The sequence below is a fragment of the Artibeus jamaicensis genome, unplaced genomic scaffold (genome assembly GCF_021234435.1).
Source record: "Artibeus jamaicensis isolate MK-2021 breed Jamaican fruit bat unplaced genomic scaffold, CSHL_Jam_final scaffold_660, whole genome shotgun sequence".
In the NCBI taxonomy this organism is placed as follows: Eukaryota; Metazoa; Chordata; class Mammalia; order Chiroptera; family Phyllostomidae; genus Artibeus; species Artibeus jamaicensis.
In genome coordinates, this window is record NW_026522052.1 from 10,204,823 (window position 1) to 10,228,925 (window position 24,103).

Here is a 24,103-nt window from a genome sequence, read left to right on the forward strand (position 1 = left end):
TGCTTTCTGTCCTTCTATCAGCCCACCATAAACTTCTGCCTTCCTCAAACTGGTCAAAAGTAAAAACAAATAAGGCACGTTAAAAAAAAATTCCCTCCCTTTAATTGACCAAAGTAAAGCCATGACATTTCATTTGGTAACCTGCTCAGAATTATAAAAATCATTGCATTTGGCCCAGCCCATACTGCCCAGGGCAAAACTTCCAGACAATTCTAATCCCATCATGTTCTGCTGTTATAAACTGCGTATTTAAAAAACGTCTTCAGCATCCTAAATGAGACGCACTAAGTGTGAAGCATATCAGAGCTGGAAGAAATGTTTATGTCCTTGACAAGCCTCGATTATCCAGGTCCTTCACCTGCAACACAAAGATGTCAGTTTAATATTCACAATCAGGTCGACTTGGGAGAGCTTCTCTACCAAGCTGGGCCCCCCCCTGGTTTGAGACTAGCTACTCTCTGCTTAGCCTTTCGAAATATCTCTGTGAGGGGCAGTATAAATGATATACTGTCCAAATACATCAAGGGTTCTCAGTCTTCCTGTACGTTAAGAGATATAACAAACTCATCTGTGACTTTGTGCCACAAACCCTTCAGTAGAAGAAAATGTAGTTCAAAACACGAACATACACTTTCTCCCCCCTCACCCAAAGCCTGCTTAATTACTAAAAAAGATCAAGTTCAACCCCAGCTGGAAAAACATCACTGCAACCACTGCCAAAATGGCAGCAGACTGGGGTGTCCATGCTCTCAGAACAATCTAAAATGGAAATGGTAGAATTCTGACTTGCCAGCTACTCTTCAGACATTAGAAATGTGCAGCCCACTTCGAAGTACCAGAGCCCAGCCCCAGACAGGACGGAAGCTTGCTTCCCATGACACTGCTCACCTTGTATATCCTGACCAGCCAGTGCTCGGTGGTGTACGCTTCCTCTAGGACGTCAAGCTCGAAGTCTTTGTTCCCAATCTCAGCGTTCCGCACACGGTCAAAGCCTGGTGGGCGCTCTAGAAAGGGACAAGAAAAAGAGACACACTTCTTTCTACAGTGCTGATTTCCTAAGGAAAGAGTAAATCAACTTGGTAAATCACCCACTAATTAGAATGTTATTCCTTAGCCTGCAGTTTGCTTAGAGAGCAGGACCTGCCCAAAAGGACATCAGGCAGTAAGGACAAATCCAGCATTACCCTATCCAAGTCCTCTGCTAGAGGATGAGGCTTCTTATGTCTTAATAAGTTCTTAGTGCAGAACTAAGAAACTGAAGTCAGAAGGAAAGACAACCTAATCAAATTGCTCTCAATATATCTAAGAAATAAAAATCCCTTTATCTATTCTATCCTGCTTTATTCTTTTTTTCCACTGCAATACCCTTTCCTGAGAGACAATAAAAAATAATGGGTAAGCCCTGGCTGGCGTAGCTCATTGGATTGAGCACAGGCCTGCAAACCAGAGGATCGTAGTCCGATTCCTAGTCAGGGCACATGCCTGGGTTGCAGGCCAGTTTCCAGCAGGAGACACACAAAAGGCAGCCCTGAGAGAAATCGGTATTTCTTTCCCTCTCTTCTTCCCTTCCCCTCTAACAATAAATAAATAAAATATTTTAAAAATAATAATGGGTAAAAGCACAGACTCTAGAGCCAGACTGCCTGAGTTTAACCTGACTCTGCTACTAGTTAGGTGACTTTGGGCAGTTAAGTATCTTATTAGTCCCTTAATTTCCTCATATAGAAGATGGAAATAGTATTAGTATTTACACCTTCTGGGTTATCGTGAGGATTAAATGTGCTAACAGATGTAAGGCACTTAGAACAGTGCCTGGAATGCGAAAAAAGCTGTGTTAGCGACTAGCACTGCTCTTACTACTGATATTAAAGTGGTCGGGGATCACTCACTGGCTTCCGTGTAGACCTGTCCAAAGCGGTAGTAACACATCTTGTACATGAGGCAGTTCAGCAGCACAGGAGAGCCCTCACGATCCACACGGAACTCCCCAGTTGGAGTGTAATAGTCATGCTCTTTGATGTGTCTGCCTGTGTCTGTGCTGCCTCCAATCCGAACCATCCACAGGAACTTGTTGATGTCTAGGGAAAAGAAAGCGGAAGACAGAGCTGCTGCGTCACAGAGGTAAATCTGATTTAGCTGGAGCTAAATCACCTAAAGAAAAGGTCACTATTTCTAAGAAAAGTCCCCAAATATTTTTCAAATGGGAAATGGTACCCTTTAACTCATTTATAAAAACTGGAAAGACAATGTGTGAGCAAAACTTTTTTCCTCAAAATATACAGCCTGTCCCATAGGTTACTGGACTCCTGAAACCCTATACAACCAGTCCAGACTCAGGTCACAGCTGAAGTTATTTTCAGACATTGGCTGGGGCTGAGTGTCCAACACAGTAGCCACTAGCCCTGTGGAGCTATGGGCACCGGCAACGTGGCTAGTCCAAATTCAGATGGGCCGCAACTGTAAAATACATACCAGATTTCTAAGACACAGTCCAAAAACAAAATAAGTGTGTACAATATTCAGTTAAATAAAATGATTAAAATTCATTTCTAGGGGGTGGGGGGAAGGCAGAAGAGGGTCATGATGGGGTCAATGGTGATGGAAGGAGACTTGACTTGGGTGGCGAACTCACAATACAGTGTATAGATGATGTGTTACAGAACTGCGCACCTGAAACCTGTATAATTTTATTAACCATTGCCACCCCAATAAATTAAATAAGAAAGTTAAAGATAAATAATTTCATTTCTATTTCTTTTTACTTATTTTGATGTGGCTAACAGAAATTTTTCAATGACATACGTGCCTCCACTGTACTTCTATTGGACAGCACTGACCGCGGAAGTGGCAGCTTTACCAGAAAGGTACAGAAGGCGTGCACACGCTCCCTTTCTTTACCTACAGCTGCAAAGTTACAAATTCCAAAGCATATCTATGAGAAGCCAACATTTCTATGTCAAAATACTGATACCACTATCAACTCAACTCATCTCTGAACATGTTACCCTCTGTATCTCCCCCACAGGCTATAGGGAAATGATGGTTAGTATAAAAAGTATTACTGATCCGCATGAAAAAAAGATTCCTATTGCACTACTGCAGAGGGTTCTAGGATGTATCACAGTGGTTAAGAACACAGACTCTGGATCTGAACTGCCTAGGTTTGAATTCTAGCACTGCCAGTTCTACATGGGTGACCTCCAGCAAGTTACTTAACCTCTATGTGCTACAGTCTCATCTGTCAAACTAGAAAAATGACCGTGTCTACTATATAGCTGCTACAGCATTATGAGTAAGAGTATGTAAAGCATCTAATGCAGGGGTGTCAAACTCATTTTCACAGGTGGCCACATAAGCCTTGTGATTGCCCCCCGAGGGCTGAATATAATCTTAGGACTGTATAAATGTAACTACTCCTTAACAGTTAAGTGAGAGCTCGGCGCTGCCACCAGGTAGAAACAAGGTAGAGGGCTGGATTCAGACCTTGTGGTCCTTGTGTTTGCCATGTGATTTAATATATCATTTGTAAGCATTCAATAAATAATGTTGCTGTCTTTATGTAGTATCTGCAGTCTTCCCCCCACCCAGTAAGTGGGAAAACCAAGGCACAAAGACTTGCCTAGATCACACAGCCAGAAACAGGACCCAGAACAAACCCCAGTGCATCGACTCTACTCCCTTACAGAACTAATCCTGTAGCTTCCTTGTATGTCCTTGTGGTATGTTTGAGGCAAAAACCCGACAAGCTTTAAAAATGGAAGAGTACATAAGCAGAAGAGATAGATTAATCAACAAAATGAAAAGGCAGGCTACAGAAAGTATTTGCAAACCATGTATCACATAAGGGTTTTAATACTCAATATATATTAAGAACTGACACAACTCAATAGCAACATCCCCCGCTCCACATCCCCACAACACACACACATATCCAATTAAACAACAGACAAAGGACCTGAACATTTTCCCCAAAATACTGAAATGGACAATTGGTACATGAAAAGGTGCTCAACATCACTCATCATTAGGGAAATGCAAATCAAAACCACGATACATCACCTCACACCTGTTAGAATGGCAAGAGGTAACAAATGCTGGGGAAAGTGACAGAAAAGGCAAACCCTTGTGCAGCACTACTAGTGGAGATGTAAACTGATACATCCTCACTATGGAAAACAGTATGGAGGTCCCTCGAAAAATTAAAAATAAAATTACTACACAACCCACCAGTCCCAGCCTGGGTATACACCTGAAGGAAATGGAATCATTACTCCAAAGAGACACGAGCACCCCCATGCTCACTGCAGCATTATTCGTGACAGCCGGGACACAGAAGCAAACTAGGTGCCCATCAAGGGATGAGTGGATAAGGGAAATATGACACGTGTATATTATATATATGTACATACATGGATACTACTGGTATACGTGATATGTACATATGATGGAATACTATTCAGCCATAAAAAGAAGGAAATTCTGCCATTTCTGACAACACAGGCAGACCTAGAGGACATTACGCCAAGTGAGCAAGTCAGAGAAAGATGAATACTGTATGAGCTCACTTATGTGTGGAATCTAAAAAACAAACTCACAGAAACTGATCAGATGTGTGACTACTAGAGGCTGGGGTGGGGTGGAATGGGGTGGGGGAACTGGGCAGAGATGGGTGAACGGCACAAACTTCCAGCTATGAGGTAAGGAAGTCCTGGGGACGTCATGTACAACATGATGACTACTGTGAATAATGCTGTGTGGTTTAACTGAAAGTTGTTAAGAAAGCAGATGTTAGAAGTTCTCATTACAAGAAAAAAAATTGTAGCTATGCGAAGGAGTAGATGTTGACTAAACTTATGGTAATCATTTGCCATATATATATATATATATATATATATTTACATAATTAGCTTAAACTTATACAATGTTACGTGTCAATTACATCTCAATAAAAACTGAAGAAAAATGGAAATATATAAATGAATGGGTATGGCTATGGTCTTAATAAACAGACCCCTGATCTACTGGATCATCAGTCAGTGAATACTATGTATCTTATCTTAAAATTTCCATATAATGTAGTATCTGAGAAAACACTTTAAATCTTGATTGTTTTCCACAGGGATGTAAAGTATAGCATAGAAAATATAGCCATTAATTTGTAGTAACTATGTATAGTGCCAGATGGATACTAGACTTACTAAAAGGATCACTTCATAAGTTTTATAAATGTCTAAGCACTATGCTGTACACCTGAAACTAATTTAATATTGAATGTCAACTATAATTGAAAAAAAATTTTTTTAAAGAAATGCACTTCAAAACTGTATCTAGGTAATATCACTGCATATGGGCAGGCACTGGAAGAAAATACACCAGGAAGTAAAAATACCTAATACTTTACTAAAATTTCATTTGTTTTTCTATTAAAAATTTCAAATGTTAAAAAATAAAAAAAGGACAAGTGAAAAGTAAGAGAAAGTGCAGAAAAGACAGCTTATTACTAAAAGATGTTTTTCAACCAAGGAATGCACCAATACGTGGAACAACATTTTTACACAGCTACATGACCAGTTTACTATGAAGGAACAGCTACTTCATCATCATTCAAACATCTGTATCAGCACTACATATATGCACAAACGAAAAAGACTTGTAATACCAAGTGTTGTTTAAGGATGCAGAGCAACCAAGAACTTCAAACAATGCTGGCAGGAACGTAAACTGGTCCGACTACCCTGGGAATCCCTCTGCCTCTGGGAACTGATGTTATAAGAGGGTGTAGGTTCAGAAGTGCTTAACATTTAAAAGTATAAAAAGGTATTGCTTTAATTTTTTTAAGTTTTTTTTTAGCAGAGAACAGTATTTAGATGATTCTTCTAAAATTATGGTTTTGCTAATAATCATAGGGAACATATGCTATACATACATGTGTATGTATGTACCAAGTAAATAAAACATTTTAAGCTGGCAGATCATTCTATGGCTTAAACCCACTAAAAAACGTTGAATCTGAGATTCATTTTCAGAAGCCTGATGTTGTTTGTTTACTGGCTGTGGAAGTCCTCCTAGGTCTTAGACAAGTATAGCAGGCCATACCTATATGAGAAATATTTACATTTACTTCCTACTTGTTGCAAAAAAAAAGGAAATCAAAATAACCAAAAAAAAAAAGGCACGTTGCAAATACTTAGGACCCTCCCCAACTAGGAAAATGTTAGTAACAGTACAAGCACAGAAATACAGGAGCATCATCTAGTTTTCTCAGAGTCAATGCCCTGTAGCTAGAGATAGAATCAAGTACATTACCATCAGAGGAATACCCAGTAAGGCCTCCAAAAATGACCAGCACATAGCTAACATCAAGCTCCCTCATGATCTCATAGGCTTTTTCTTCTGTGGATGCCATTGCCTAGAAAAATATGTGCACATTTCTCAGAGCAAAATTCCAGGTCATACAATACCTAGTGGAGAAACACTCCCCACTAGGCCCTGTGGGCCCAACACCCAAACGATCCCTTTACTTACCTGCCCTACTCGAGAAATGTGGGTATTGTTCCACGTGTTATTGTCCACTAAAATCGTCCGATTCGCCATGGCTGTAATCTGGTAGCCATAATCCCACCACGACATGACCTTCGCATCCTGAAAGAGGCATGGGAAGGGAAAACAAGCTTTCTACTGCATCCAAAAATCACATATAGAGAATGGAGTGGAAATGCATCTGACAGGCAATGAGGCATGGATAATTAATCAATTTCTGTACAGAACGATGCATGCCTAACCAGAAAACAAAGCTTTGCACTTGGTCCTCCATTTACATACGATCGTAAAATCTCAGTGCAAACGACACAATCCAACATTCCCGATACTGTCACCATAGCTCACCTTTTACAGACAAGTGTAATGGAGTGGGAGGTATGGGGGGCTGTTCACTATCTCCAAACAAACAGCCTGGCACCACCAGATGATTGTATTAAATAAATGTTTTTTAACAGCATCACAAAAATCAGTTATAAAGATGGCAAAAACACAAATCACAGGTTATAACAGGAAAGGATTAAAAAAATTCTTAAAGTTTTGACTTTTTACAAATCTAACTCAGAAGTGCTATTTCTAACAGCTACTGCAAGGGAAATAACTTCAAATCCTCAAATGCCTGGCTGGTGTTGCTCAGTGAATTGAGCGCGGGCCTGCGAACCAGACAATCGCGGTTTGATTCCCAGTCAGGGCACATGCCTGGTTGCAGGCTGGTTTCCTGCAGGCCAGTTCCCAGCAGGGGATGCACGAAAGGCAACTTTACATTGATGTTTCTCTCCCTCTCTCCTTCCCCCCTTCCCCTCTACAGATAAATAAGTAAAAAAATATTTTTAAAAAAAATCCTCAAATGGTGTAAGCCAAAATGTTAAAAGTGGTTATCACTAGGTGATCACTTTATGGAAAGTTTATGTTTTTTCTTGCTTCTGTTTTCTAATTTTTCTACAATAAACATGTATTATTTATCTGTAAGTTTTTTCTTCTTTTGTAACTGGGATGGTCTACCTCATGAGAAAGTCACCATGCTGACAATACGAGCAGTGTTGACAATTACAGGTAAGGGTCACTACAGAAGAAACCCTAAATTGAATGGAGGTGACCTTTAAGGCTCACTCAACACTAGAGTTCTAGTTACTTCTCCAAGCTTTCCACTCATCTAAAAGCTCTGATTCACTGTAACAGCAAACGTCCCCCTCGCCACCCAATGCTGCTCCTCCCAAATCTTTACCTCTGGGGTATTGTGACGAAGCCAATAGTAGGCTTCTCGGAAATCATCAAAAATGATCCTGCTGCCATCCCCACCACGAGCAGACAGCACGATGGAGGGAGAAGAGTAGGCCTCACTGGTCACCCAGGTCGAATGAAAGGTGTAGGTGATGAGAAAGAAAGCCATGACCAGTACCATCCCACTTGCCACCTATAACATGGAAAAATGTGTTATAAAACCAAATTGAATTTACACGGCACAGACCAGCTTCTTACACACAGTCAATGATAACAGAGAAGATGAATCAAAACAACTCAGGGGTTAATTCTGACCACTTATGACAGTCCTCTGCTCCCTCACTCAAAAAAAAGATGTATCTACATGCACACACACACAGAGGCACACACAGCTTCCCAAGCCTGTTCCTGCTGTTGCACAATTCTCACTTCATTCTTAATAGGGTAGGTAGAATCCTGCTGCTTCTTGCTCTTCTTGTCTGGACGACTGATGTCCAGATTCTTCATGTAAGTGGACAGCACCTGCGAGACTCCAATGCCAGAAAGAATGCACATCACGGGTGCCAACACCAGCATCAGACGCACCTAAAAGAGATCGCGGTCCAATCAGTGGTGTACAAAATGACAGATTTCAACCTATGAGGAGGTTATGACATCAATTTAGGGGTTTACAACAAACATGGCTTTTCAATGAATAGAACAAAATAGAAAAAAATCATTGATAAATCTACAGAAGTATGTATTTCTTAAACTTTACTTTTCAGTTATATATGTGTATGTGTCCTAAGTAATTTAATATAAAATAATTTCTTTTTAAAAAAATTTTTGGGAAAGTTGCTGAGAATTTAATATGCTAATTTACCTTGTAATTTTATTTTATTTTATTTTTTAAAAGATTTTACTTATTTTCAGAGAGCAGGGAAAGGGAAGAAGAGAGGGAGAGAAACACCAATGCGTGGATGCCTCTTAAGCGCCGCCCCTACTGGAGGCCTGGCTTGCAAATAAGGCATGTGCCCTGATTGGGAATTGAACCAGCAACCATTTGGGTCACAGGCCTGCGCTTAATCCACTGAGCCACACCAGCCAGAGCTACCTTATAATTTTAAAAAATCTATTTCTTAACTGTGGTTTGGGATCAAAAAAAGTGTGAGAAAGTCTTGTTACATTGTGTAAAATCTCTTCTGTTTTTAACCTAGCACAGGACAATCCTTGGAGGCATTTAAGAAAAAACCCATCATCTCCCTGTTTAAGACACCCAACAAGAGAGCGGAAGGAACCTGCCCGGGGTCACGGTCTCCAACAAGTGTCCCAGTGTCTCGCCCTCACACACAGGTAAGAACACAGGAATTCGGGTCCACAACCACAATGTGTGAGTGCGTCACACATTCCTGTGACAGTAAACAACAGCTTTGTAACTCAGCCCTCAGGTGCTCAACAGGAAGCACCTGAACCATCATCAGGACCTTCTGACTCCTGCTATGGAGGAAACACAAAAGCACCTCTGAGTTAGGAGTGGAAAGGTGCACCAGGACTGAGAGAATTACTCACCATCACGGCTGAAAAGTACATGCTGGTCACACCGTACATGATGATGAAAATCCGGGCATCAGACAGGTTGCTAAAGCAGTAATAGAGACCAACTACAAAAGTAAAAGAAGAAAACAGCTAAAAATAACAATCACAGATACATGCAAAAATGTTCCATATAGCACTTTTTAAAATAGCAAAAATTCAGAGACCGCCTAAATGTCCAACATGAAGGAGGTAAATTATGGCGTATTAGTAAAATGGAGGGCAATTCATTAATTAAAATATTGCTGCAGAGAGATGGACCATTTGCCTTCTCCTTTACACATCACTGTAACTTTTAAAAAACTAGCAAATAATATATCTTAAACGGTATTTCTCTAAAATAATATTAACCAGAAATTATCACAATTCTTTCTGAAATGAAAAAAGTCGGGGGAAAAATGTATCACCTCATTTGTAGTCAATAAATAACTGGATGAATATACGTCAAAATGTTACAGTAGCAACAGATATGTGGTGAAAACTGAAATCTTTTTTTCACTTGTGTATATTTTAAAAATAGATAGCTTACTTTCAATAAGAAAAAAATGTAAAAAAAAAAAAAAAAGGAAGCCTGCTACATTGGTAAATTCTAAAACATATCTGGATTGGCCAGAAAATAAGTTAGGTGAGAAGGCTTTACAATCAACCATGCCTATTCTGGATTTCAATACCACCAAGAAGATAAATGGGAGGAGTCAGGGGTGGGTGGTGGGAGAGAGGGACACTAGAAGCATTTAAAAAAAAAAAAAACCACCCGAATATGAATTAGAGTTGAATTTTAACTTATACATGAACAGAAAACTCAAATTCCCAGGCTCTGCGACTGTTCAATTGTATCATCAACTCTTCTTCAATATCAGAAAAGAGTGCTCAGCCATTTCTGTACTGCATGAGGTAAATAGGCAAAAAACAAAAGCGCACGGACGAGGGTATTTTGCTTATTTTGAAAAAAAATGGTGATTCTTACAAAGGACACTTCAACACAAGGCAGACAGACCTGGAAACATGAAGACAAGAAGCTGCAGGTCAAAATAGTACGAAGACCAGGTTGTGGGCTGATGCTCAGACACAGAAGCAATGATGGGGATGTTGTTCTTGGCGTAGGAGGGATCCAACAGTGAGTAGAAACGCCCCGTCCAGGGAGATATTTTTCCTGGCAGCAAAGAAACAGCAAATATTTCACAATCACTCCTGAAACAAAATAACCCTAACTAATCACAACTTCTCATTTTAATTAGATTCTCCAAGACAGAGAAGGACTAGGTCTTTGTTTAAATGCTATCACTACTTCGAGAATTTATTCCACGTCTAAATCCATGTACATTTAAAAATAAAAGCCACAGTGAGCCTTCCCTACCTGTCAGCATGAGGAGAGCTCCCACGGTGAGAAGGACAAAGCCTACCAGGGAGATGACACTTCGGAAAAGGACTTCAAACTGCTGTGGGTTCAACTTGCTGCGCAGATAATCCACGAAGGCATGGATCTGGCAGAGACCAAAGACCCCGAAGGCGGCCATGTGTTCTGATGACAGGACAGGCTGTTGGTGAAAGCATCTGTATGAGTGGCGTCGGAAAAGAACGGGTCCACCGTAGACCTGAGTATGCTGCCCCTAGCTAGACCAAGGGGTCAAATGAGTTCTGAAACCACCAAGGAACTAGGACCAATCTAGAGAAGGGTCTAATTCACCTGCTACATCGTCTGAAGAAAGCATATCACATCTCCGGCCTTTCCTCGAGCTACTACCTTTCAGCCTGTACTGTAATTTTCTTTTCCTAAAAATTTGCATTCCCTGAAATTCTCATCATTCGAGGCCCAATGCAAATACCATTTTCCCCTGATTCTGCTGAATTAAAGTTCATCACTCTCCTCTCTGGTCGCTGAACTTTAAATCTCTTCCATCACTTAGAGTCTGTTTAGACCAGCTGTTCTCCAACTCTAGCAGGCATGGTAATTGTGGGGAGCTAGGAGGTGGAGACTGCTGAGCCCCACCCCTAGATTTTTGGATTCAGTAACTGTGCCCTACCCACCACAATCTACATTTCTATCAAGTTCCCAGACCCTGCTGATGGTCCAAGAACTACGTTTCCAGAACCACATGCTATAGACCACAGACAGCGCATGTACTTCTTTCCCTACAGCAAGACTCTGTAACCTCCTGAAGGACCAGAAGCATCTGTTACTTCTCACATTTCCAGGTTATTGGCGAATTGCATATAGGAGATGATCAGTAAAGAAATACTTGCTGACCTGTAAATTAGGACAACATGGGAAACCAAACACATATTTTTTAAAAATATATTTTATTGATTATGCTATTAGAGTTGTCCCATTCTCCCCTTCATTCCCCTCCACCCTGCACACCCTCTCCCACCCACATTCCCCCCCTTTGGTTCATGTCCATGTCTTAAGTTCTTTAGCTTTTACATTTCCCATATTATTCCTGCCCTCCCTGTCTATTTTCTACCTACCATCTATGCTACTTATTCTCTGTACCTTCTCCCCCTCTCCTCCTCCCACTCGCCTGTTGATATCCCTCCATGTGATCTTCATTTCTGTGGTTCTGTTCCTGTTCTAGTTGTTTCCTTAGTTTGTTTTTTGGTTTGAGTGGTTGTTAATAATTGTGAGTTTGCTGTCATTTTACTATACATGTTTTTTATCTTCTTTTTCTTAGATAAGTCCTTTTAACATTTCATATAATAAGGGCTTGGTGATGATGAACTCCTTCAACTCGACGTTATCTGAGAAGCACTTTATCTGCCCTTCCATTCTAAATGAAAGCTTTGTTGGGTAGAGTAATCTTGGATGTAGGTCCTTGTCTTTTACGACTTGGAATACTTCTTTCCAGCCCCTTCTTGCCTGTTAAGGTCTCTTTTGAGAAATCAGCTGACAATCTGATGGGAACTCTTTTGTAGGTGACTCCCCTTCTCTCTTGCTGCTTCTAGGATTCTCTCCTTCATTTTTATCTTGACTAATATAATTATGATGTGCCTCAGCGTGTTCCTTTTTGGGTCCAACTTCTTTGGGACTCTCTGAGCTTCTTGGACTTCCTGGAAGTCTATTGCCTTTACCAGATTGGGGAAGTTCTCCTTCATTATTTGTTCAAATAAGTTTTCCACTTGTTGCTCTTCCTCTTCCCCTTCTGGTATCCCTATAATTCGGATGTTGGAACATTTAAAGGTGTCCTGGAGGTTCCTAAGCCTCTTCTCATTTTTTTTGAACTCTTGTTTCTTCATTCTTTTCTGTTTGGTTCTTTCTTCCTTTAGGTCCACTCGATTGATTTTAGTCCTAGTTTTCTTCCCATCACTATTGATTCCCAGTGCATTTTCCTTCATTTCACCTAGTGTAGTCTTCATTTGTTCATCTAATTTGCGACCAAATTCAAAAAATTCTGTGAGCATCCTATCACCAGTGTTTTGAACTGTGCATCTGATAGGTTGGCTATTTCTTTGTCACTTAATCATATTATTTCTGGAGCTTTGATCTGTTCTTCCTTTTCGGACATTTTTTTGTCTTGTCGTGCCTGTTCATAAGGGGCAGAGCCTTAGACGTTCACCAGGGCAGGGCAACACAGTTGCTGGGTTGTCATGCTGTATGTGGGGGTGGGGTCCGAAAGGGAACAATGGTGCTTGCTCTGCTTTCTGTTGGATTTCGGTCCCCTCCACTGCTTCCCCCAAGCAAACTGGGCCTTTCTGGTGCTGATTCTCACGTGGATGGGCTTGTGTGTGTTCTAGGACCCTGTGGGTCTCTCCAATTAATTCTCCTGTGAGGCTGGGAGTCTCTCCCCGCACTTCAACTCCCACAGGTATTTTCAATCAGTATTTTGAGGCTTTTATTTCTTGGCACTGGGACCCTGGGTTGCGCAGTCTGTCTTGTTCCCCAGTTATCTAGAAGCGTGAATGCGGGACCGCCACTGGTCAGCTAGCAGCTTTCTGTGCAGTGCCTTGCTTCTCAATTGTGCCTCACTGGGTCTGTCTGTTGCCACCCTGTGCCGGGGTCTGCTAGCCACCGTCTGTGCACCCAGGGTCCACCCGCTGCATTTGCATGCCCGGGTTGCCTTGTGCGCCCGGTATTACTGCTTCCTGTGCCATGACCCCTCTCCGATTGGCCTCCTAACTCCACCCCACCTACTGGTCTGAATGAATGTGTCTATTCATCCTTGGCTGTCCTTGGACAGCTCCTGTCCTGAAGTTGGAAAGCTCCTTGGCTGTCCAACCTCCATACAGTTCAATTTTCTGTCAGTACTGGTTGTTTTTTTGTTTCTAAATTTTTGTTGTCTTTATTTTGGTTGTGTGAAGAGGCCCAATGTGTGTTCCTATGCCTCCACCTTGGCCAGAAGTCCACATCATATTATTCTGATTTAACAGCTGTCTTTTAACTCTGGAGAATAATGTGGCTTGGTTTGCACTCTGCTTCCTGAAGGACTTTGGCCTAGGCCCCATTAAGAAGTTCAGAGGTCATCATCATTAAAAAGAACTACAAATAATTTTGATCACTCACATCAACTCAGCTCCACCAAAATATCATTCTCTCCTCCTCCTTCGAACCCATAAAATAAAGAGTCATAAATTCAAACTTCATGAAGCAAATATTATTGGAGAGTCATAAATTCAAACTTCATGAAGCAAATACTAATGGAGAGAAGACTTTAATGATTAACTGTTACTTCAGTTAATGCAAGCAGTCCAAGGTTAGAGCTATGAGTAAGTCTTACTCCCCTCACCAAAATCCAAGATAAACTGATCCAGTCGGAGCTGCTTAGAAAAAGCAGAAGCTAAAAACCGCACTCAGCCGTGGGCTCACCTGGAAGCCCACAAAGGAGATCTGCATGGAGAGAATGGTGCCCAGGCAGTACACCGTACAGTAGGCCACGTAGATGCGGTGGGAGAAGCGTCCTGTGAGCATCAGCACCAGCACATGGAGGGGGATCAAGTTGATCAGGAACACGTAACCTCCCCACGAAGAGACCTGTGGCGGCATAAAAAAGAACAGTTCCTCCAAGGGCTCCACCTCAACCACCACCATTATACTGTAGGTTGTGACCTGTGACCTTTTCAAAGAACATGTCTTTACAAAAACCGATAAACCTTATTTATGCCAAGTGGCATAAAGAGTTTAAATAACTGATTTCTTTCAACAGGAATTTCTAATTCCCACCCGTAAATCAAATTCGCACCCATTGCTATAACTCAATCCCATTCTCTAAAGCTCCTGACATCAAAATCACAAAACAAGAGGCACCCAACCTTTAGGGTTAATTTGCACGCAATCTACTTGAAGTTCACACGGAGGATTTAAGGATACATGCAAAACGTGAGCACATGGAAGTAGGTAAGGAAAGAAGTCTAAGTGTACACATAAAAATCAAACAAATAAATACATATAATAAAGGAAAAATTTAAGAGGAACATATCAGAAGAGAGAGTTGACCAATAATATACCCAGAGGAAAGATGGAATCTGGAGAACTTTAAAAGTTAAAACATCTCTATCTTGCTATATACAGTTGCTATCCATGCCTGCCTTGGATCAGTCTTTGTATGGATACCAGTATAAAGACCTCTAGCTTTCAGTCCTTGGTCTCAAAGCCCAAGAGCTACTGCCAGCTCCTATCAGTTGACCCCAGCAGGTATTCAGACAGGGACTCCTAGAAGAAGACAGGGAAAAGTTACCATGTAGAAATAAGCAAGGGCGCACTTGGCTGCCCAATAGATGGAACCAGTCTTCACCGCTTTGATCCACATGTAGTAGGTGAGGAGCATGCAAAAAATGGCAATTCCTGCAGAAAGAATGCAACGAAAAGTCAACAGAGGGCCATGCTGCCATCATGTTTAAGAACGCTATTCTGGAACTAACCACCTGCATTCTTATCTCAGATCTACTACTCATTTATAATACAGCTAGTTTGCCTTCCTTTGTCTCAGTTTCTTGTGCAAGTGAGTCCATAATAGTTTCTACTCAGTAAGTGTTATAAAGATAAAAATTGTCGCACGCAATGCACTCACGATAATACCCCTCACACAGCAAGCACTGAGTGAGTGCTGGCCATGACCATTACAATTCGCCCCAGGCACTACACTCCCTGCTAGCGCAGCCCTGAGTGTCACACATCCTGCACCGTCCCACATCTCCCCCTTCTACAGCCTGGTCCTTACACCCCGACTGCCCCTCTTTTCAATTTAATTTGGCCTTTAGAAGTCCCCACCTCGGGGTCCAGTTCAACCTAAACTGCTTCCGAAAAGCCTTCCCTGATCCCCAACTCTGAATTAATATCTCCTTTAACTACATTTCCAAAGTGCTCTGTTCTTACTTCTTTCACAGCACACAATACTATCTGCCTGTTAGTAGGAATTTTTATGTCTGTGCTACATTTATCTTCCTTAGTAGATTACAGACCAACACAACTTTACTCATTAATCTATGTCTATAATTCCTTAATTATGAGCCAAAATAACCTTTCTTTATAATACCTAACACTGTTTTCCCAATAACACTCTATAAATATATGCTGAATTGAAAATGAGTCAAAGTCATTGTAGTTCTAAAAACATCCACTCCTCTTATCTAGGAAAAGCAAGCAAATAAATGTTAAAACTAGAGCACCATTCAACACTAAAAGTTCACACCACTCTCATGAGTCCAGAGGTGAGTCAAATACCTTCCATAAGGAAAATCACCAGTTAACTTTCCACAGGGGTGGCAGAGAGAGAATATAAACTTCTCTGAGGTCCCTTCCTGCCCATTTCTAATCTTCTTGCCCAAATGCCATTATTGCTATTGCAAACAATAGGTATGGACCCAGACTCTAATACACTTCAGGGAGTTCTACTGGAAAACAAAGTGATAGATCTTTTTTGGCACATTCAGCTTTACCTTCATTGTCGTAGGAGCCGGCCACTGACCGGGAGATATATCCGGGAACCACAGCAATCATGGCAGCAGCGAGAAGTCCCGCCCCTGCGTCCTGTAAGAAAAGAGGGGAGACAGGAAGTTAACACCAATACATCTATGAGAGAGGAGAAGAGAGGATCCACTAGTCCATTCTGTTTAAAATGGGCCCAGAGAACAGTCCGACACTTTCAAAGGTAAATGTGATGCTAGAAATGTTCACAGCACAAGACAGCTAAAAACTTCACACCAATTCTCCATGCTGATACCAAGTCTGAAACTAAGTACACATATGCTGAAGACAGACAATCATGCAAGCTGTCAGACATCAGACACTGTCCCAGAAGGGGCTGTTTGACTGGGATCTCCCTAACAACACCTGCACTCCACGGGACACGAGTCACACCTCTAAACACTATGCAGGTGCAAGCAAAGGGAGACAATTATTATTCGAATTAAAAAGCCAACTATGGTGATAACCCATCTGAACTAAAGATCCCAGGAGCTTACACAATCAAGTTGGAACATCACCAGGCAATCTGTGAGCTCAGGCGAGAGGAACAACAAAACATAACCCACACCCAAAACGGAAGAACTTATCTATTAATAAGAAGCAAATTTGGAACAAGGGCAGCAAGGAGAAGCATGAAAAAGCTGCCAAGTTAAACTCCAGTTTCCCAAACCCTCCTATTGGTTTGACATCCTCAGGTATCTCCCTGACTCCACAGCTCCACAAACTACAAATAGCCTCCAAAGAGCCAGGGTCAGCAGAAACCTAGAAAAACGGTCAGTATTACTGAGTCTACTACAAAAGCCAAGCAGCTTAGAATTTTTAAATAAATACTTTAAAAAATAAACAAATAACTGCTAAGTGTTCATTTCTAGTAGGAAGAACTAACTACTTTAGAGTATGTCCTACAGTTATTTTTCCTCTCCCTCAGACTGTGAGGACTTAAAAATCTAAACCTCACATTCTGCATTTCACATGTTTACCCCCTTATGTAGCAATTTACACGTGACTTTTAAATGTTCTCTTTAGAGAACACAGTTGTGAATGGTAAGAAACCACATACTCTGAGGAGCAGAAGTGAACCCAAAAGGCTCAGCAGAAGCCGTCTTTGGCCTCCAGCTCCCTGCCCATGAAGGCGCAGCCCCCACCCTGTACCATCTCCTAGAGAAGCTCAACAACAGCCATTCCCAAGCCTCCTGTCACCCCCAATCCTTCACCTTGAGCTCTTTGGTAAGGTGGTACGTGACGATGGTGGTGAAGGAAGAGAAGAGAGGGGCCAGGAACACACAGACATTCCGAATGTCGATGGTTATGTGGAAAAAATGGAGTACATGGTAGATTGCAGCAGAGGTGATCATTAAGCCTGTAACAGGAAGAAGAAACTCCATTAGGTTACCCTGGGATAAGGAAATTAAGGGAAGCCCTGGCTGGTGTGGCTCAGTTGGTTGGGTCCTGGCCTGTGAACCGAAAGGTTGCTGATTTGACTCCCAGTCAGGGCACATGTCTGGGTTGTGGGCCATGCCCCCATTTGGGGGTGGGCAAGAGGCCACCGATCCAAGCCCTGTCCAGGTAGCTTAGCTGGTTAGAGCACTGTCCCGATACACCGAGGTTATGGGTTCAATCCTCGGCCAGGGCACATATAAATGGATGAACAAGCTGATGTTTCTCTCTCTCCCCCTCCATCCTTTCCTCCCTCTCTTTCCCCCCTTTCCTCTGCTTCCTTCTTCTCTGTCTCTAAAACCAATTAAAAAACAAAGAGGCAACTGATCGATGTTTCTCTCACACAGTTATTTCTCTCTCTCTCTCTTCCCCTCTAAAAATAAATAAAATCTTTAAAAAAATGAAAAAAGAACTTAAGGGAAAGAGAAAGGGAAAATTCAAGCACCAATAAAGTGACAACATACAGGTCTTGGCAAACCACCCAACATACTAACATACAGCAGGCCTATAAATTTCACTCCTAAGGATTCAATCAGAAGCCCAGAATTTATGAGAAACCACCCATCCCTACTCTCCTGTACATGCTCTCCTACTTATATAAGATCTACTTTGAGGAATCTGTAATCAGAATGAAATTACAAGTGTCACAAAATGAAGACATCATAGACATTTTAAAATGGTGCAATAATATGCAAATACCTACTTGTTTAAAAGAAAACACCATTTCCCTCACCTGGGTAAATTGTTCCTCCGATGATCCGGCCCAGTGGGTACCAGGCCCGGTCATCAAACCAGTTATGGAATTTGTAAAATCCCTCCTCGGCAAGGAACCGGGTAGTCCGATAGTTAAAGTACCTACAGCAAAGAATAAAGGATCCATGTCTCCTCCTGTTCATATGCAGGCACGCACACCAATCTGCAGTCGTTTATTCCTTAGATCACACCATTGAGGAACTTACCATTACTCAATAATAAAGTCGGTTTGCTACCAAAAATTACGCCAACCATGAAATCATCTTCTATTACTAGAAGTCTCATTTCTAGCTCCACACTTGCCTCAACTGAAGCACTGTTTCTCTCATAAGGAAATGCAACGAAAGGCTAACAAGATCATAAAGCTCTCTGGCAGGATACTTGGGCAGGCCGGCCGGTCGCAGGCATTCCCACAGACAGAGCGCCGAAGCACCCAGAAGTCGAAACAGCGGAGACAGGGGCACCACACCACACACAGGGACACACGCCTGCGTTCGAGGGATGAGCATCTCTAAGGATGTCAGTTTAACGCCACACGCAGGATGGAAATTTTTTAACCCTCTCCATAATACATACTTCTTAATTCTCATGTTATTTAAAATAGTTCTAAATGCCACCTACCTAATAGTATAAAATGCAAATTACATTTTAAAAGATTTGATATAAAACACTTAGCATTATGCATGGAAAGGCATGGTTGCTTAGGTCCAAGTTATGTAACCCCTTAAGTTTCACACTTAAAAATAAATTTTTTAAATGGCAAAAATATAAACAAATAAATAAAAGGAACTGTTTCCCGACTAAAGATAGTCATCACCAACTATCATTCCTGCTCAGCCCGCTCAGCCCATTCCCTCCTTGGCCAGTCCAGTGTCAGCAGCTACAGGAGAACTAGCAGAAATCTCTATCCTTCTGTCTATTGCTAATGATTGTTATTTTGGTAACTGTCAAAGAGACAAGGGATAAGAGCAACAGGCAGTCAACATGTGTCGGAACTGCGTCCTTTGCCAAACAGTAGGAGAGGCAGAGGGAGACAGAGGAGGTGTTAAGTTAGTGGGAATGGCTCTGGACTGGAGTCCCACGCTGGGCCTCCATTTTCTGCTCTGCATGAGGAAACGTCACATCACGAGATCTCTACAGCTCCCTCCAGCTCTGTGACTACGGTGCAGGTATTCTTGCTTTCCCTGACCATCTCACCCCAGAGCCTGCCCATTTAGAGGGTCTGAAGCAAAGCCCTGATTTGTTATTAAGAAATGAAAGGATGTGAGTTTCCTCATTCATGAGAAAAAATGTAAACTGTTTTGGCAGAATCCCAAAGAAAGTATCTGTATGCCTTCAGAGCGCTTTCAAGTATCTATACAAAACAAAAGGACAAATTTGCGAATACATGCTTTGTGGGAGCATTCTGAATCAATGCTTCATAAGCTGAATATACTATTTTTAAGATATCGATGGTGTGTCAAGAACCTACGATTCGGGCTCTCCAAATTTGTAATTAAGCCTTAACTTTAAGCAATACAGCACAGTGACTCCAGCGTCCAGAGACAGATAAACCTGAAGTCAAATCCTGGCTCCCCCGTGCACTACCTGTGTAACCCTGATTTGCTGCTCCCAGCCTCAGTCTCATTTGTGAGAAGGAGATAAAGTGTTCCTCCCTCGCCACAGGTACATATTTAGGTTTTAGAGATAATCTGTAAGACAGTGCTTGGGACAAAATGAATGCTCAATAAATGTCTTTCACCTCTATCTTTCATTTAATAAACAAAATCCCTAATCATACTTTCAATTTTGAAAAGCTTTCGGTTTTCCTCAGTCTTAAAACTTAACTGATAGGCTCAATATCTACCATATAAATTGTTAAACATAAATAAAATAAGTCACGGATCTCAAGTTCATGCCTTGTGATTTTCTTTTGAGCCTAAAATACATCAGCCCCCTTTCCTTCAGTCTGTATCACTAACTGCTGACCAAGCTCAGAGACCAGACAGCTTTTAGCGTAGCCAGATCTTAAGTGATAAGCAGGGATACCAGCAATGCCTCTGACATTTTCTGTAAGTTTAAGACTCACTTTGTTGATTCTAACAGAAATGTTTCAGAAGAAAACAATTATCTCCTTCAGAAAACTTGAGGGGTTCCCCTGGTACATGTATATAAAGTACATCCCCACCACTAAGAGCTCACTGGAATGTGAATTTAAAACCCATGAACCCAAATGCTTCTCCAAGAAAACAGACCCAGCAAAGGTACTCACGGGTCAAACTCATGGATGACACTTTCGAATCGCAGGACAGCAAAGAGACGAGTGGAGAATGCTGCAAATACCGAGAATTGACATTTTAGTGGTAATGTGCCATAACAGTAGATAGTAGTAGTACAAAGATAATAGTATTATCCAGCACAGATGTCCCAGGAATATAAAATGACCCCTGAATAAAGTATTTATCCATCCTCCCCACATAAAAGAAAGAGAAGTCCACTTCCTCCTGACAATGGCACCTGCATTTTTCATGCAGGCAGGACACACTTAACTAGCTATTACCAATGCCTGCAACGGTGCATTTGCCTATTAACACTGCCCTCAACTTCCACAGTCATCTTTTATATAAGGTGAGTTCCCAACAATTAACCTTAACTTTGCAGCAAACTAAGAGATAAAACAATCAAGACCATTCTTATAACTAATAAAAAGCTAAAATACTTTAAAACAGGAAGCTCAAAAGAGACTTTCAGAAATGCTAAGGCAGGCAACTAAACTGGAAAAAAAATAAATGTCCTTTTGAAATTAAGTGTCCAAGGGTCCTCAGAATCTCTTTCAGCCCTATAAAAAACCAGAATTAGCACAGCATGCTTCCCGTTCTTTCCCGGATGACCACTGGTCCTTTTAAAATCCTTGTGTTTTTTTGCCTTCATAAAATTCTACTGATGGAAAACAGCAAAAAGAACATATTACCATCTGCTAAAAATAAGAAAGCCATTCTTGATTTTTTTCCATCCCCAAAGAAAAAGTGGTGCACATGCAAACTCACACAGCACAGCAGCCATTGAGAGAATAAGAAGCTTCAGAAGCGTGTCCTGCTTCTCATAGGACAGCCGCAAAAATCCCAGTTTAGTCATCTTGACATTGATGGGTAGCAACAGATGTCACTGAAATAGCAAAAATGGAAAAATCAAGACCATGAGATATCGGACACCTTCAATTCACCTAACTCACTTTCCTATTTTATGGTGGCTGAGAAACATTAAGGCGATAGGAGCTAGAGAACACACCAGAGAAGGTCAGGGCTAACAACTGACACCCAAGTCTTGTTTGAATTATGGTGACAAGAAAGTAGGTGCAGATCAGGCCTAGGTGTCAAGACTTAAAAAGGAATGATTAGACCCATCAACATAATCCTGTTTCCCACTTCCTCACAGCTGAGGAGTACAGAAGCAACACTGGCAACCATGTGGTACAAAGAGGAAAGACAGGAATAGAAAGATGGGGGCTGGAGAAAGAGATGCAAAGAAAATAGAAAATAATGTAAATAGAGAAAAAAAACTATATGGAGAGAATATTCAAGAAAAGGCAGGGATGCATGAAAGAAAGCAAAGGATGAATATTGAGTACAGAAGTCAAAGTAGAAAGTGGAGAAAGAGAAGTGCTGAATTAGCACAACTTATAGCTGTAAACTGCAGCTTCAATGGATTCTTCTGTTTCGAATACCAGTGGGACGGCAGGGTCAACTCAAAGAGTGTGACTGATGATTAATGCAGGTATGCTTGCCATGTACTAGGGAAGAGAGGCAGATGCACAGATCACTGCACTTCCCATGGGATATTCACACTGTAACTACTGTTTAGATTTCTACCTGCTTCTAATCGGCTGTCTCAGGGCATCTCTGTAATTGACACTACTGATTCAAGCCACTGATCCCACGGACAGCTCATGGAACCACATGAAGATCTGGAGGAAAAAGAAAATGTTTCCTGTTGAAGTGAGAAAAGCTCACAGGAAAAATCAGATGAAAATAAAATGTTGAGGGAAGCATTAGGCGCGGTGATCACTTGATAAAATTTATTAGCACTTCTTTACCAAAGGAGGTTTAGCTATTTCTGTTTAAGATAGTACTGCCTTCTGAAACCCTGAGCTGGTCAAGGGCTAAGTTATAAAGAATAGAATAATAAAGGACATGCAACACTGTTCAAGGCTGCAGGGGAGGAAAAAAAACTGCACCTCCCTTGGTCTTTTTTCAGTATTACTAGAGGAAAAGAGAAAGAACAAAAAAAACACCGGGCTAGGTGGAAGGCATGAAGAATCATACATTCCTAGTCCAACAGTGAGAAATCAAGCATCTTTTTCCATAATTCACAGTCATAATTCATAACTGCTCCTAGAGGAGCAGTTTTACGTATGTTCTTAATTATAATCCCAAAAGAAAGCCTTATCTTTCAATAAAAAATAAACACCTAACTATAGGAAATCAATATTCCAGCCACATCCCTCAGGTCTGTATTTGTTCGCTGGAATGCCTGAAAAGAAAAAACTGATATAACCTACACTGAGCAGAAGAAAGGCGAGTACTCAAACCTCTACGTGAAAGCTGAGTATAAGAGCTAGTAATTCAAGTCAGTTTTCGCTGTACTCTATGGTCGCTTTTCAAACAGCCTCCGGCAAGTACGAGCAAAAGCACTTGCCTTCAACACTTAGCAACCCTTCTCCTCCTCAACTGCGCCTGCAAAGCTGGGGCACCCTTGCCTGCACCCTTTCTCACCCTCTCCAACTCCTTCACTCCCCTCCAACCCCCCTTCCACCCACTCCTGCGGGTCCCACCTCCCGTCTCCCACCCCCACCGCGAGACAACCGCCACCTCGGCATCCTGAGTGTCTGCCCCTCCAAGAGCAGCCTCAGGATCCCAGCTTCCCCACGCGCTACCGGCCGAAGAGCACCCGTATCCCAGACCTGGACACCTTTCCAACCCGGGACCCCCGACACCACGCCCCACACCCCACGCCCCTTCCTTCGCGCTCTCCAATCCGCTTCCCCTCCCCACGCCTGCCCTTGGAGCCCCACCTCTGGCACTTCCTTCAGCCCTGCCAATATCCTGGGCCGCACCTGCTGCTATTCTCAAGTTTTATCGCACGGCCCTCTCACCTGTCCGGCGTTCCTCAGGAATCTGCTCAGCTCCCACTGCCATCCGCTCAGCGGTGCACTCAACCCTGGCAAAAGCCGGGTCCGCCTCCTGAATAGCTCCCTATTGGTTGGTTCACGGCCAACACGACACTTCTGGAGAACGATAGGGTTGTGAAGCTGTCTATCAAATACAGAGGCGTGAACAGAGCCGCGCTCCTATCTCTTAAATGGACAGCACAGAAGTCACTTAGCATCCAGGAGGCGGGACTTTACGATCCTGCTGAGCTGTGACTGGCCCGCTAGTGAGAGCTGAGCGTGGACAGAACCAGCTCAAAGCAGTTTGGTTGAGGGCCGAGGAGTGACGTGTCGGTCAGCGGACCGGGAAGAAGTCGCGGAGTGGGAAAGGTGTTACCCTTTGACCCCAGTCATGTGACCAGAAGGGGAAAGTGCGCGAACGAGCAGCAGAGACGTTATACCTCTGGGTTCCGATTATGAGACTTTTTTTTCTTTAAGGTACCTAACATAAGGTTAAAGCATCCCGCCTGTGACAGTGAAAATGCAAGCGCTTTCCGGGG

The 24,103-nt window shown here is 42.1% G+C and overlaps 1 protein-coding gene across 2 annotated transcripts; it reads right to left on the bottom strand.

The window, feature by feature from the left end:
* Positions 1–79: 79 nt before the first annotated feature.
* On the bottom strand, positions 80–23,648 carry STT3A (STT3 oligosaccharyltransferase complex catalytic subunit A). 2 transcript variants are annotated; one of them, XM_037134167.2, is made up of 18 exons: positions 23,550–23,648; positions 21,445–21,562; positions 20,670–20,730; positions 18,399–18,520; positions 17,443–17,588; positions 16,201–16,291; positions 15,000–15,106; positions 14,132–14,296; positions 10,688–10,868; positions 10,328–10,483; positions 9,307–9,398; positions 8,188–8,343; positions 7,763–7,951; positions 6,526–6,642; positions 6,307–6,409; positions 1,890–2,078; positions 889–1,004; positions 80–358 (listed from the first exon to the last, which is right to left on the bottom strand). In XM_037134167.2, exons 2-18 carry the CDS (start codon positions 21,530–21,532, stop codon positions 320–322), a joined length of 2,118 nt encoding a protein of 705 aa, XP_036990062.1. In that variant the 5' UTR covers positions 21,533–21,562; positions 23,550–23,648; the 3' UTR covers positions 80–319. The 2 variants fall into 2 exon arrangements, with proteins under 2 accessions (XP_036990062.1, XP_036990063.1); XM_037134168.2 differs by lacking the exon at positions 23,550–23,648 and adding an exon at positions 23,469–23,490.
* Between the last annotated feature and the right edge of the window lie 455 nt (positions 23,649–24,103).